The following is a 14,455-nucleotide window of genomic DNA, read 5'->3' as shown; positions in this document are numbered from 1 at the left end:
ACAGCTACAAGGAGAACACATGAGAATCCTTTCAGACAACACCACAGTGGTAGCATATCTGAACAGGCAAGGCGGAACTCGATCGAACAGCTTAATGTCTTCCGCAAGAAAATTTTTATTCTTAGCCGAAAAACAATTTTTGTCTCTCTCGGCTGTCCACATAAGAGGAAGAGACAATTCAGAAGCAGACTTCCTAAGTCACCACACGTTATGGCAAGGAGAATGGTGCCTGAGCCGGCAAATATTCAAACACGTCGTGTCACTGTGGGGTCTTTCCCAGATAGATCTCTTTGCCACCAAACAAAACAGACAGGGGCGAAGGTTCGCCTCCCTGAACGTGGCAGACTGTCTGGAAATTCTGGATGCCCTCCAAGCCCCGTGGCAGTTCAGATTGGCATATGCCTTTCACCCAATCATACTACTGCCGCAGGTTATCAGGAAGATCAAGGCAGAAAAGGCGAGAATAATCTTAATAGCGCCATTTAGGCCCAGGAGGCCAGGGGTTTTTGTGCCTACAAGCAATGTCAGTGACAAACCCTTGGGTGCTCCCTCAGCCCACAAGCTCCTCTCTCAGGGGCCATTCTTCCATCCTCAAGTGGACAATCTCCGCTTGACGGCTGGATCTTGGAAGGGAGATGTTGAGAGCAAGAGTGTTCACGGGGGGACTAGTCAATACCCTCCTACAGAGTCGAAAATTGGCTACTACAAAGAGTTATAACAGGGTATGGAGGAAGTTCCTAGAGTTCCACACAGCTTCCGACTCTAGAGAAATCCCGATAACACCCATTCTAGAATTTCTACAAAAAGGAGAAAGATCTAGGGCTATCCGTCAACACACTAAAAGTTCAAGTGTCTGCTCTAGGGGCCCTCTATAATTATAGCATGGCAGGCAATAGATGGATAGCCAGACTCATCTCTGGCTGTGAACAGAGCGAACCAGTACACATACCCAGAGTGCCTCCCTGGGATTTGAATCTGGTACTAGATGCCCTAACGCGCTACCCCTTTGATCCATTAGACTCAATATCCCTTAAACACTTATCTCTTAAGACGGTACTGCTAGTGGCACTAACTTCAGCCGGAAGGGTCATCGACATACAGACACTTTCAGTAGAACCTCCGTTCCTGTTAAACATTCCAGGATCAGTTGATATTAAAACCAGACCCCTCGTTTCTGCCAAAAGTAGCGGGGAAATTTTATAGGTCTCAAGAGATCCACCTCCCTTCATTTTACAGTAACCATTCTACTCCAGAAGAAAAATTTCATACACTAGACGTTAGAAGAGCAGTGTTACAATACATCGAGAAGTCTAACAGCTGGAGGAAGAGTAGGGCTCTGTTTATTTCTTTCCAGAGCCAAAGAAGGGATATGAAGTCACAAGGGGTACTCTGTCTCTGTGGATTAGGGACGCGATCTGTCTGGCAAACTCCGCGAGAAATAAAGATCCTCCGGAGGGTATCAGGGCACATTCCGCCAGAGCTATGGCATCCTCGTGGGCGCAGAGGGGAGACGTCGCAATCGAGTCTATATGTAAGGCCGCAACTTGGTCGACGCCTTCTACTTTTTATAACCACTATAGGCTTGACTTATCATGCTCATCTGACCTAGCCTTTGGTAGAGCGGTCCTCAGCACGGTGGTCCCTCCCAGGTGAAGGTCTCTGAAAGTCTCTCCAAGTGGGTGCTGTCGTGGCGAAGAGTAAAAAGCCGGATTACTTACCGGTAATGCTCTTTTAATGAGTCCATGACAGCACCCGTTCACTAACCCTCCCTAGAAGTTAACAATGTATATACACCTTCTTAGATGTAAAATTGATAAATTTTAAATATTGATTAATATAATGGCCTAATAATTGGCGGTCCTCCGGGTACTCTGAAATACAACTGAGGAGGAGAGGCGGACCGCCCTCTTTTATCTCTGTAGGTTTCCTGTTCCTATGGGCGGATCCCTCTCTCCAAGTGGGTGCTGTCGTGGACTCATTAAAAGAGCATTACCGGTAAGTAATCCGGCTTATTTTGACTACTGCATGCATGAACCAGCACATGCGCGATCAACATGCATTAGTCTGGTAAACTCACTGCGCTAAAATGTTGCCTAGTGTGCCTCACCACCCACCGTGCGCCCCCCATCAACCACATCTGCTTCTTCCACCTCCTTCACTGTGGTAAATGTTCTCACACCAGTCCTTGGCCTCAGAACCTCCACTTGTTTACCCACTACAGTTGCGGTGAGTGACAGCCCATCAGCTGTTACGGAAGTGGACATGCCTGCTGTTCTTGACAGATCTCAGTGACCAAACACCTCACATCTTTCTCAATCCACCATAACATCTCCGTCTGCACCGCATTCACAGTCCGGGAGTTTCTTGCGATCTCCATACTCCACCCTCCTTCCGCACTGCAACCAGCCCTTGGTCCCACAGTTGTGGTCACGTAAAAGATTGTTTCCTCCTACACATGGCATAGCTAACAGCATGAACTTAACCATCTCCATTCCGTTTGCCATGGATATGCTGCTTTTCCACCTGGTGTATGCAGTCACTTTCCGAAAGCTGATGGCCATCGCAGTCACACAGTACCAGTTGCCCAGTCGGCATTACTTATGTAAAAAAGCTTTGCCTGTGCTACACCAGCATGTCGCAGACAACGTCAGCCGTTCCTTGAAAAAATCAATGTCTTCCAGGCTGCATTTCACTACTGACACCTGGACAAGCAAGCAAGGCCAGGGGTCGTTACATCTTGGTGATTAGGCACTGGGTGGTTGTGGGGAAGGGGCTGCTCTGTAAGTCTTGGAATCCCCAAGGCCTGCAGGGCTCTTTGGGATGGAGAAGTAAATCACTACACAGCAGAGGATGGAGAACTAAATTACTAGACCACAGGGTTGGAAAAGTAAACTACTAAACACCTAGAGTTGGATAACTAAACCACTACAGACCAGTGGATGGAGAAATCTGTTAGGCGTCGGATTTCCGGCGCTGCACAGCAGGAATCCCGAGCCTTGCCTCCGACGGTCTCCCATTCCTCCCCAGCCGCAGAGGAGCTTGCTCAGCAAACTCATCGGTCCCGGCGCTCTGCCCAGACCAGCTCCATGGGTTCGCTTGCTGCTGCCACCCCTGGTTCAGCTTTGGCAATGCATGCTGCTCAGCAGCAAGATCCTCCAGGGACTAAGTCCTCATGTCGGGCCACTGAGCATGCCTGTGGAGTGATCTCCCATTGGAGATCAAAGGTCATGTGCTCAGGTCCTGCTCGTGTTCGGATTGGCCCATCCGAGAAGCAAGGAGGATCACGGACGCCTGCGGCTATAAAAGGTTCGCATGGCCGCTCGGCCATGCGCTAAGATAGACTCAAATAGTTTGGTGTGTATCATGATGGATGCATGTATCTGGTGTCTGACTCATTATGAAACCCCTACCCTTTGATACGTCTGTTGTTAGGGTTTAGAGACTGAGTCAGCGTCTGCTAGTGGCTAGCCTGTAGGCCACAGTGCATACCGGCCGTCTGCACACTTGCACACGCCATTTATTTGATCCCTGTTGGTATCGCAGTCGCGGTGCCGGGCGCTAGCGGGCTAGAGGGACTTCAGTCCTGCTGTCTAAGGGCTGAGTTCTGTGACGTTATGCTAGCGCTTACTCTGCCGAGCTCTGTGAGCGAAAACAGGCTACGGCATCTATTATTTGCGGTAGTGCGGCTCTAAGTCATAAGAGTTCGCCTCGGTACACCTTGGGTGAGGTTAACTCCGTGTGTGCTGTTATTGCACCGCCATATCGCGTCCGACATTACCGAGCAGCAGTTAACACCTCTGCACGGTGGACCTCGGGCTGCGAATGCACCTAAACACCATCTTATTATTTGGTATGTTCCGCCAGCCCTTAACATTATCTTAGCGCCAGGGTCTGGCCGATAATGGCGGATGAACAACGACTGCATAGGTACATCCAGCAGCTGGAGGGTAGGTTGGCAGCGCTAGAGCGTTCCACCTCAGCTGCGGATGTTATCTTGGTCGCCGTTCAGGCAGCTACAGAGGCTGTCGCTCGTGTCTCCACGGCTAGTCCTGCCCCGACCTTGTCCCGCCTTCCGCTGCCCGAGAAGTTCTCAGGGGATAGTGCTTCGTGTAGGGGTTTCGTGAGTCAGTGCTCCATTCACCTAGAGCTGCTGGCTACACGATTTCCCTCTGAGCGGGCCAAGGTGGGATTTATCATCTCCCTCCTGTCGGGCAGGGCCTTGGAATGGGCCACTCCACTGTGGGAGCGTGGGGATCCCCTGGTACAGAGTGCCACCCACTTCTTGGTTGCTCTGAAACAGGTGTTCCTGGGACCTCAGGTCACACATGATACGGCACTCCAGTTGCTGGCGCTAGCCCAGGGTTCGTCTTTGGTCAGCCAGTATGCCATCCTCTTCAGAACTCTGGTCTCTAAGCTGGAGTGGCCAGATAAGGTGCTCATACCCATATTCTGGAGAGGCCTGGCTGATCATGTCAAGGACGCCCTTGCCACCAGGGAGGTGCCCACCACCCTAGAGGAGCTCATTACAGTCTCCACCCGGATTGACGTTCGCTTCACTGAGCGAGGGTTGGAGCGCTCCAGGTCCCGCCAACGCTATAAGTTGGCTCCAAATTTTGCCAGACCGCTGGAACCCCTCGGCCCACCGCCTGAGCCTCCAGAGGCCATGGAGGTGTCCCGCACAGGGTCCAGGGCCCGGTCCGTGCGGGTACCCCCAGTCTGCTTCCGTTGTCGGCAGACTGGGCACCACGCTAACCAGTGCCCACAGCGGCCGGGAAACGCCCCCGTCTAGTGGTTATCGGAGGGGGCCTACTAGACACAGCTAATTTCTCCTCCAAGCTCCTGTTTAAAGGGGCGTTAGAGTTTGAGTCTTCCACTCTGATGGTGGAGGTTTGCGTGGACTCTGGGGCGGAGGGCAACTTTATGTCATCTGCCTTCGCTCAACAACACGCAGTCCCTCTGGTCTTGCTACCTCAGCCAGTCACCATTAGTGTGGTGAATGGGGCGACACTCCCGTCCCTAATCACCCACCAAACGGCTCCACTGAGACTCTCACTGTCTCCGTCTCATCAGGAGATGCTGTCTCTCCTTGTGATGCCAGAAGGTATCGACCAGGTCCTCCTAGGGGTTCCCTGGTTACGGGCCCACTCTCCCCACATAGACTGGTCCTCGGGGAAAATCCTCGCTTGGAGTAAGTCCTGCGAGGGTAGGTGTCTGAGGGACTGCATTCAGGTCGCTACTTCTGAGGTTCCTGTAGATCTCTCCTCGCTTCCCAAGCCATATCGGCAGTATGCAGACGTTTTCTCCAAGAAGGAGGCGGAGATCCTTCCGCCGCACCGCCCTTACGACTGTCCTATTGGCCTCTTGCCCGGCACTGAGCCTCCCCGGGGTCGAGTATACCCCCTATCTCTCCCAGAGACAGAGGCCATGTCGCAGTATATCAGGTAGAATCTGGCAAGGGGATTCATTAGGAAGTCGGTGTCCCCGGCGGGAGCGGGATTCTTCTTTGTCCAAAAGAAGAATGGGGAATTACGTCCGTGCATCGATTACAGGGGACTTAACGCCATAACCGTTAAGAACAAGTATCCTCTGCCCCTGATATCGGAACTATTTGATAGGCTACGGGGAGCGAGAGTGTTTATTAAGCTTGATCTGCGGGGAGCCTATAACCTGATTCGCATCCGTGATGGGGACGAATGGAAGACGGCATTTAACACCAGAGATGGGCACTATGAATATCTGGTGATGCCCTTCTGGCTATGTAACGCCCCAGCCGTCTTCCAAGATTTTGTGAACGATATCTTCCGGGATATGCTTGCCACCACGGTAGTAGTCTATCTGGATGATATTCTTATTTTTTCTCCAGATATTGACTCCCACCGGAGAGATGTTCGCAAAGTTTTCGATCTCCTGCGGGCCAACTCCCTCTATGCCAAATTGGAGAAATGTGTGTTTGAGCAGGAGTCCTTGCCTTTCCTGGGTTACATCATCTCAGCCCAGGGTTTGACCATGGATCCTGCCAAGCTACAGGCGGTGATGGATTGGCAGGAACCCCATTCTCTCAAAGCGGTGCAGCGCTTTATGGGTTTCATAAATTACTATCGCCAATTCATTCCCCATTTCTCAACTTTGGTTGCACCCGTGGTAGCCCTCACCAAGAAGGGTGCGAACCCCAAACTGTGGTCGGAGACTGTCTCCAAGGCTTTTGCCTCCATTAAGTCCCATTTTGCTAGCGCTCCCATTCTACATCGCCCTGATGTAGATAAGCCATTCATTCTAGAAGTGGATGCCTCCTCCGTCGGTGCTGGGGCGGTCCTTTTCCAGAAGGACTCGCAAGGTCGGAAGCACCCATGCTTCTTCTTCTCCAAGACCTTCACACCGGCGGAGAGGAATTATTCCATCGGGGACAGGGAGTTGCTAGCAATGAAGCTGGCCTTCTCAGAATGGAGACATCTCCTGGAGGGGGCTCGCCATCCTTTCCAGGTGTTCACCGATCACAAAAAATTGGTCTATTTGCAGACGGCTCAGCGGCTGAATTCTCGTCAGGCCAGATGGTCCTTGTTCTTCTCCCGGTTCCATTTCACACTACATTTTCTCTCCGGGGAGAAGAACGTCCGAGCCGATGCTCTTTCTCGCTCTGTGGTGTCATCAGAGGAGGAGGAGGAGCCTCGACTGATAGTCCCATCGGAGAGCCTGAGGACCGTGGCTCCGGTTGCTCTTGAGTCTGTACCTCCGGGCAAGACTTTTGTCGCTGTCCATCTGCGACCGGAGGTCCTCTCGTGGGCTCATTCGTCCAGAGTGGGAGGTCATTTCGGGATCAAACGGACCACTGAACTACTGGCGAAGACGTACTGGTGGCCGCATATGGCCCGTGACGTCAAGGACTATATTCAGGCGTGCGTCTCTTGCGCCCAGAATCGGCCCTCTCGGCAGCGACCCGCTGGGTTACTCTATCCTCTGCCGGTTGCGGACAGGCCCTGGGAGATGGTTGGTATGGACTTTGTGGTGGGTCTGCCCAAGTCCAGTGGCAGCACCGTCATCTGGGTGATCACCGATCATTTCTCCAAGATGGTGCACCTAGTACCACTCTCTCGGTTACCGTCGGCACGAGGCCTAGCGGCATTGTTCATTAAACATGTTTTCCGCCTACACGGCATGCCGGATAAAATTGTCAGCGACCGGGGTCCCCAGTTTGCTTCTCGGTTCTGGAGAGAGCTCTGTTCTCTGCTCAGCATTGAGCTAAATCTCTCTTCGGCCTATCATCCCGAGACGAATGGGTTGGTGGAGAGAGCCAACCAGACCCTGGTGACATATCTGCGACATTTTGTCTCGGCTAGGCAGGATGATTGGGCATCCTTACTGCCGTGGGCGGAGTTCGCCTTGAACAACGCGGTAGCCGATTCCACCGGTCAGACCCCATTTCTCTTAAATTACGGTCAGCATCCGCGCGTCCCCGTGCCCACGCCCGTGTCATCCACCGACTCTAGGGTGGCAGACTGGGCGGTGGAAGCACGTGACATTTGGGACCACACGCAGGATGCTATCCGGGCCTCCAAGGAGAGAATGAGGTCCTCCGCTGATACCCGCCGGCGCCCTGCTCTGACCTTTGCCCCTGGCGACTTAGTGTGGCTCTCTGCCCGTAACATCAGGCTGCGGGTGGAATCCGCTAAGTTCGCACCACGCTACATCGGTCCTTTCAAGGTCCTTGAGCAGATTAGTCCTGTGGTCTACCGTCTAGCCCTTCCACCACACTTGGCTATCTCGGACACGTTTCATGTGTCTCTCCTCAAGCCAGTTCACATGTCCCGGTTTTCTGAGCCAGCTGCCAGAACATCAGATCTGTCGTCTGACGAGTTTGAGGTCAATGCCATCGTGGGATGCAAGGTAAAAAGTTTTACTTGGTGGATTGGAAGGGTCATGGTCCAGAGGCCCGGACCTCCAGAGGCCCGTGTCCACCTGAAAAGACACGGTGTGCACATGTCCTTCCACTATACCAGCATCACTGCTCCTGTATCTTGTTTTCCCATGGTATTTTGTATGATTCTTCATCAGCTGATCTTCCTTCCATTTAGGATCCTGGCAGATACAATCGGTATAATTATCATCTAGAAAATTTACTTTAAACATTAACGAATGGCTACAGACAAGATGGTGGAGAGGATATTACACCTCACCCTAGAGATCCTCTTCCGGCTTACTGGAGAGGTGAGAGATTCTGATGACGTCACATTACATCATTCTTATCTATGGGAATAACAGATGGGCAGAACTGGAGAGGTGAGGACTCTGGAAATGTCTGTAGGGAGATTTATTAATGTGTCTCTTCTCCATAACCAGGATTACACAGTAGTGAAGAAGACCTCTAGTGATTGCAGTCAGGACCCTGTGTCTGAGGGATGGGGAAGTCCCCGGAGCCCAATCACGGGGCCTCCACCTCACCCCCTGATACATGAGGACATCAATCACCAGGAGATCCTAGAACTCTCCTATAAGATGATTGAGCTGCTGACTGGAGAGGTGACACTGCTGGGAATGATGGGACATTATACAGTTACACACTATGAAGGGATCGGGGGATGACGGTATTATTGTATGTGTCAGGTTCCTATAAGGTGTCAGGATGTTTCCGTCTATTTCCCATGGAGGAGTGGGAGTATTTAGAAGGACACAAAGATATGTACAAGGACGTCATGATGGAGGTTCCCCAGCCCCTCACATCACCAGGTAATAGACAGGACTAAATACACACGGCCTATAATTATCTGTATGTAGAGAATGAATTCAGTCCCTGTATGTGTTTCCTCCAGATCTATCCAGTAAGAGGACAACACCAGAGAGATGTCCCCGTCCTCTTCTTCCACAGGACTGTAACCAAGAAGATCCCAATGTTCCTCAGGATCATCAGGTAGATGGAGAGAAGGTGTCATGAGATCTCCCCTATGATCTGTAGACGGCTGTGAAGGTCTTGTGCTCAGTCTTGTTTTATCCACCAGTGTTATATGTTTTATACTTGTGTAATGAGAGCGGTGGAGATGGCAGGATTAGAGCTGATCATAGATGGGACTTCTCCATCTGTCTTTGACTTTTACGATATTTGTTTCAGGGTGAAGATCTGACCCATATTAATACTATAGACACATATGTGAGGCGTGATGAGCGGTGTAAAGAGTAGATTCCTACATATGACTACCCAGGTGAGTAGTGACCTCTAAATGCAGAGAAGTCACAGGTTCTACTGTAATTACACACATTGTCAAAATATTTGCACCCCTCGTTTAATGAAAAAAAAACACACAATGGTGACGGAAATAACTTGAATCTGACAAAAGTAATAACAGATAAAAAATGTATGAAAATGAACAAATGAAAGTCAGGCATTGCTTTTGAACCATGCTTCCATAGTATTTTTAAAAAATAAAACTCATGAAATTATGTGACAAGAGACATGTTAAATCAAGGTGTGTCCACTAATTAGCATCACAGGTGTCTACAATCTTGGAATCAGTGAGTAGGGCCTGTGTAGAGGGCTACAGATACTCACTGCGCTGTTTGGTGACAAACCCGCAGATGTCTGCCCAGCCTTTGCTGGTTATTAACTATAGGGGGACTTTACATAGTTTTTTTTTTTGAGCGGGTCAACATTTTAATAACCAGTAAAGGCTAATTATATAACTGAGAGCTGATATTAATAGCCTGGGAAGCTCCACGGGTACTTCCCCCTTTCCAGGCTGTAAACATCAGCCCACAGCCATCTGCTTTACCTCTGCTGGTTATGAAAATTAAGCCCATGCAATTTTTTTTTTTTCAGAAAACACTAATTTAATTAAATACTTGCACAGTAAGCTGCACACACATACTATGCTAATTATATGTGTGACTGACATCTTTATATCTATCTATTCTATGCATATAGGGTGGGCCATTTTTATGGATACACCTGGGTGGGCCATTTATAAAGTAGAATCTAAAATGGCCACCTTCAAAATGACCACCATAGTCACCACCCATCTTGAAAAATGTTCCCCCTCCCATATACTAATGTACCACAAACAGAAAGTTGGTATCACAGACTTGGCCCTATCTTGGATTGTGTCATAAATAGGAGACCGGTCATTCAGTGTCTCCCATTCACACACCACCTCCTCACCGCGCCCCCTATCTGTCGAGAGTCCCGCAAGGTTCAGTTCTAGGGCACCTGCTCTTCTCCGTTTACACCTTCGGCCTCGGACAGCTCATAGAATCTCATGGCTTTCAGTATCATCTCTATGCTGATGACACACAGAACTACATCTCTGGACCAGATATCACCTCCCTACTAAACAGAATCCCTCAATGTCTGTCTGCTATTTCATCCTTCTTATCCGCTATATTTCTAAAACTTAATATGGGCAAAACAGAATTAATCATCTTTCGCCCATCTCACGTGACCCCCCCAATGGACCTATCCATTAAAGTAAACGGCTGCCCACTCTCTCCAGTCCCACAAGCTCGCTTCCTTGGGGTTATCCTTGACACTGATCTATCTTTCAAACCACATATCCAAGCCCTTTCCACTTCCTGCTGACTTCAACTCAAAATATTTCACGGATCCGTACATTCCTCAACCAAGAATCTGCAAAAACCCTAGTCCATGTCCTCATCATCTTCCGCCTTGACTACTGCAACCTCCTGCTCTGTGGCCTCCCCTCTAACACTCTCGCACCCCTCCAATCTATTCTTAACTCTGCTGCCCGACTAATCCACCTGTCCCCCCGCTATTCCCCGGCCTCTCCCCTCTGTCAATCCCTGCACTGGCTCCCCATTACCCAAAGACTCCAGTTCAAAACCTTAACCATGACATACAAAGCCATCTACAACCTGAGTCCTCCGTACATCTGAGATCTAGTCATCCGGTACTTACCTGCACGAAACCTCCGATCCTCACAAGATCTCCTTCTGTACTCCCCTCTTATCTCCTCTTCCCACAATCGCATACAAGATTTCTCCCGCGCATCCCCCCTACTCTGGAACTCTCTACCACAACATGTCAGACTCTCGCCTACCATGGAAACCTTCAAAAATAACTTGAAGACCTACCTCTTCTGATAAGCCTACAACTTGCAGTAACCACCGATCCACCAAACCGCTGCACGATCAGCTCTACCCTCCACTGTATCCTGACCCATCCCGTTGTAGATTGTGAGCCCTCGCAGGCAGGGTCCTCTCTCATCCTGTACCAGTTGTGACTTGTATTGTTTAAGATTACTGTACTTGTATGTATTATGCATACCCCTCCTCACATGTAAAGCGCCATGGAATAAATGGCGCTATAATAATAATTATTTTTATTATTATGATTATTATCACCAACCATTCCCATCTTATTTAGGTGTATCCATATAAAGGACCCACCTTGTATATACTGTTTGTAATCTATCTGGTCTATTCTGTCACGTCACGCTGTGATTCTACTGTACACGGCAGATGAATTGCCGGCTTTTCATGAAATATATACAGTATATGTGTTTATTGAAGTATATTTCCTTGGAAAAATATGTGTAAATGACAGAGTAATTCGCTATGTCAAATTTTATGATAAAATCATAGTCGAATGCTAGGTGTGTAAAATTGGATTGTAGTTGCATGAAAATCGCATGGCACGTTTATCATATTAGTTCTACTTTTCTAGACCAAAATTAGAACTCTTTTTCCATGGTAATGGGTACAAGCCCTCAACACCTAATCCCCTGAAGCCATTGTCACCTGTACACAATCAAAAGTAAGACAATATCTCTCCAAATTTGTTACCAACGCTGTAATCAATCTGTCTGACATTTGCTCATAATAATAATAATCTTTACTTATATAGCGCCAACATATTCTGCAGCGCTTTACAATTCAACAGTTCATATACAACAAAGTTAACTATAATACAATAATTAATGCAAAGATATTGACGACCCTGCCCATAAGATCTTACTCTCTACAATGTGGTGGGAGTGACACAAAGTACAGGGGCTTATTTACAATGATGGTCCAACTATCTTGAGGAATTAAGGGTGGATAAAGGTGGGATGAGCTAGTCACCAGCCAATTTTTGTAGTGCTTTTGGGTGCGATGGACTTTGATGGAGAGTTATGAGGCAACCACTCCCGCTGAAGAGCAGGGGAAAATGATTCCCTGCAGCAAGAGTGGGCTTATGAACTGTGATGACCTCAGTGAGATCATCGCAGTTCACCTTGAGAAATCAGGGTGTGAACAAGCTATTCTACCCAGCTTTTCAACGTGAGTGGTCACCTCACGTCACTGCTTATTCTGATTTGCAAATGTCACACAGATGGATTATGGCATGGGACACTTTGGATTCTTTCAACTTTGGACAGGTGAGTGATATTGTTTTTTCATTTTTGTTTCTTTACAGGTGACCATGGCTTCACTGGATTAGGTGTTAAGGTGAGTATAATTTTTATTTTTTTTATTTTAGACTTACAGTAAAATTATGTAGGCAGCGGGGCCTGAATACAACTCTGATCGTTGTTCCCTGGTTGGGCTGATCACAGGCAGAGCAGGGTACAACGATGTGAGCTGTTTTCAAAACCCAGAGCCGGCTATCAGCGCGAACAGTACCGCTGATTCTCAGGTGCCAGTACGTTTCACACTGATGACACACAGATGTTATCCATATGTCATTAGTGTGCACATGTGCGAGACATTTTGTGGACCATTCTGCTAAAAAAAACAGTCATGTCAGCATGCCTTGCCCACAGACACACGGTCCGTGGAAACACACTGACATGTGCGCAGATCAATTCATTTCAATGGGTCGTCACCGGTACGTATGAAAACTGTCACCACGTGTACCGGACACACTGACGTGTGAAAGAGGCCTTAAAGGGGGTACTCTCATTTCCAATAACCTATCCCAAAATATAGTAGGTGTAATAATAATAGCAAATACCTCCAATTAGAAATGTGGTATAGTTTTCCTGACTATCTATATTGCTTACCCCATGTCCAGGGCAATAGCTTAGGTATCCATGGTTATGACCACCAGCAACTAACAGTCACCATATCAGTGGTAATAACCATGGATACCTAAGCTAATGCAGTGCTCTGCACATGGGGTGAGCAACATAGCGAGTCAGAAGAACTACACTACATATTTTCTAATATTATTATTACACCTACTACATATTGAGATAGTTGACCAGAGATGGGAATACCCCTTTAAGAATCTCACATGTGTTATGGTGTATATTTTTATCTGTTGCTATAGATTGTAATGTAATAAAGCTTATTTTTAATCCTCCCTTTATTGCTGCAAACTTTTCTGTGTTTGTGTATTATGTTTGTCGATTGTACCTTAGAGGTTCAGTACCATGGGATTTGTGAACAGGTGGCTCACCACTGTCTTAGGTCATAGTTTCACTATACTTTGAGTTGTATAGAATTATGTATATAGAAATTATGTAAAATTTAAGGCATTGATATTGAAAAGTAATAATATCCGATTCATTCTTGGCAGATGACTGTGCTGTCAAACCAGATACCTATGAAAAGCATGCCATTATTCCAGCTATACCTCCAGCCCTTCAGAGCAAAAATCAATCATCGGAGCCTTTTCAATCAGTCACCTATTTGGATTCATCACAGACTGTTAAGCAAAATGAAAGCCGCAAAAGTGATGTTGCGCATCAAATAATTCCCACAGAGAAGAAACCATTTACCTGTTCAGAATGTGGGAAATATTTTAACCGTAAGTCAAATTTTGTTAAACATTACAGAAGGCACACAGGGGAGAAGCCATATTCATGTCCAGATTGTGGGAAATGTTTTATCCAGGGACAAGATCTTATTACACATCAAAGAATCCACATAAGAGAGAAGCCATACTCATGTCCAGAATGTGGGAAATGTTTTAACCATGAGTCATATTTGGTTACACATTACAGACGTCACACAGGAGAGAAGCCAAATTCATGTCCAGAATGTGGGAAATGTTTTACCCAGAGATCAGATCTTCTTAAACATCAAAGAATCCACACAGGAGAAAAGCCATTTTCATGTTCAGAATGTGGAAAATGTTTTACAGAGAAATCAAGTCTTCTCCAGCTTCAGAGAATTCACACAGGAGAAAAGCCATTTTCATGCTCAGAATGTGGGACATGTTTTAACCGTAAGTCAAATTTGGTTACACATTTCAGACGTCACACAGGGGAGAAGCCATATTCATGTCCAGAATGTGGGAAATGTTTTACAGAGAAAACAAGTCTTCTCAATCATCAGAGAATTCACACAGGGGAGAAGCCATTTTCATGTTCAGAATGTGGGAAATGTTTTAACCGTAAGTCACATTTTGTTACACATTCAGACATCACACAGGAGAGAAGCCGTATTAATGTCCAGAATGTGGGAAATATTATTCCTGGGAATCATCTTCATCATCTAAAATCTCATGTAGAGGGTGAAGGAAATAAAT

The 14,455-nt window shown here is 47.7% G+C and overlaps 1 protein-coding gene across 3 annotated transcripts; it reads left to right on the top strand.

Moving 5' to 3' along the window:
* The first annotated feature begins 7,210 nt into the window (after positions 1 to 7,210).
* LOC141094347 (gastrula zinc finger protein XlCGF53.1-like) lies at positions 7,211 to 13,623 on the top strand. 3 transcript variants are annotated; one of them, XM_073580186.1, is made up of 6 exons: positions 8,081 to 8,202; positions 8,335 to 8,514; positions 8,599 to 8,721; positions 8,805 to 8,902; positions 9,101 to 9,191; positions 13,502 to 13,623. In XM_073580186.1, the coding sequence occupies exons 3-5, from the start codon at positions 8,637 to 8,639 to the stop codon at positions 9,167 to 9,169; spliced, it is 252 nt and encodes an 83-aa protein (XP_073436287.1). In that variant the 5' UTR covers positions 8,081 to 8,202; positions 8,335 to 8,514; positions 8,599 to 8,636; the 3' UTR covers positions 9,170 to 9,191; positions 13,502 to 13,623. The 3 variants fall into 3 exon arrangements, with proteins under 3 accessions (XP_073436286.1, XP_073436285.1, XP_073436287.1); XM_073580185.1 differs by lacking the exon at positions 13,502 to 13,623 and having other exon boundaries at positions 7,211 to 8,202; positions 9,101 to 9,131; XM_073580184.1 differs by lacking the exons at positions 8,599 to 8,721; positions 8,805 to 8,902; positions 9,101 to 9,191; positions 13,502 to 13,623 and having other exon boundaries at positions 7,211 to 8,202; positions 8,335 to 8,588.
* The last annotated feature ends 832 nt before the right edge of the window (positions 13,624 to 14,455 follow it).

Source organism: Dendrobates tinctorius, unplaced genomic scaffold (genome assembly GCF_039654945.1).
Source record: "Dendrobates tinctorius isolate UK_male_01 unplaced genomic scaffold, ASM3965494v1 ptg000063l, whole genome shotgun sequence".
Lineage (NCBI taxonomy): Eukaryota > Metazoa > Chordata > Amphibia > Anura > Dendrobatidae > Dendrobates > Dendrobates tinctorius.
This window is presented reverse-complemented; position numbering and strand designations above follow the sequence as displayed.

Excerpts from the sequence above, each read along its gene's own strand:
- LOC141094347 (XM_073580184.1), top strand. The coding sequence starts at position 8,131 with ATGGCTACAGACAAGATGGTGGAGAGGATATTACACCTCACCCTAGAG. Across the intron at positions 8,203-8,334 it reads TCTTCCGGCTTACTGGAGAG|GATTACACAGTAGTGAAGAA; the intron begins GTGAGAGATTCT and ends CTCCATAACCAG.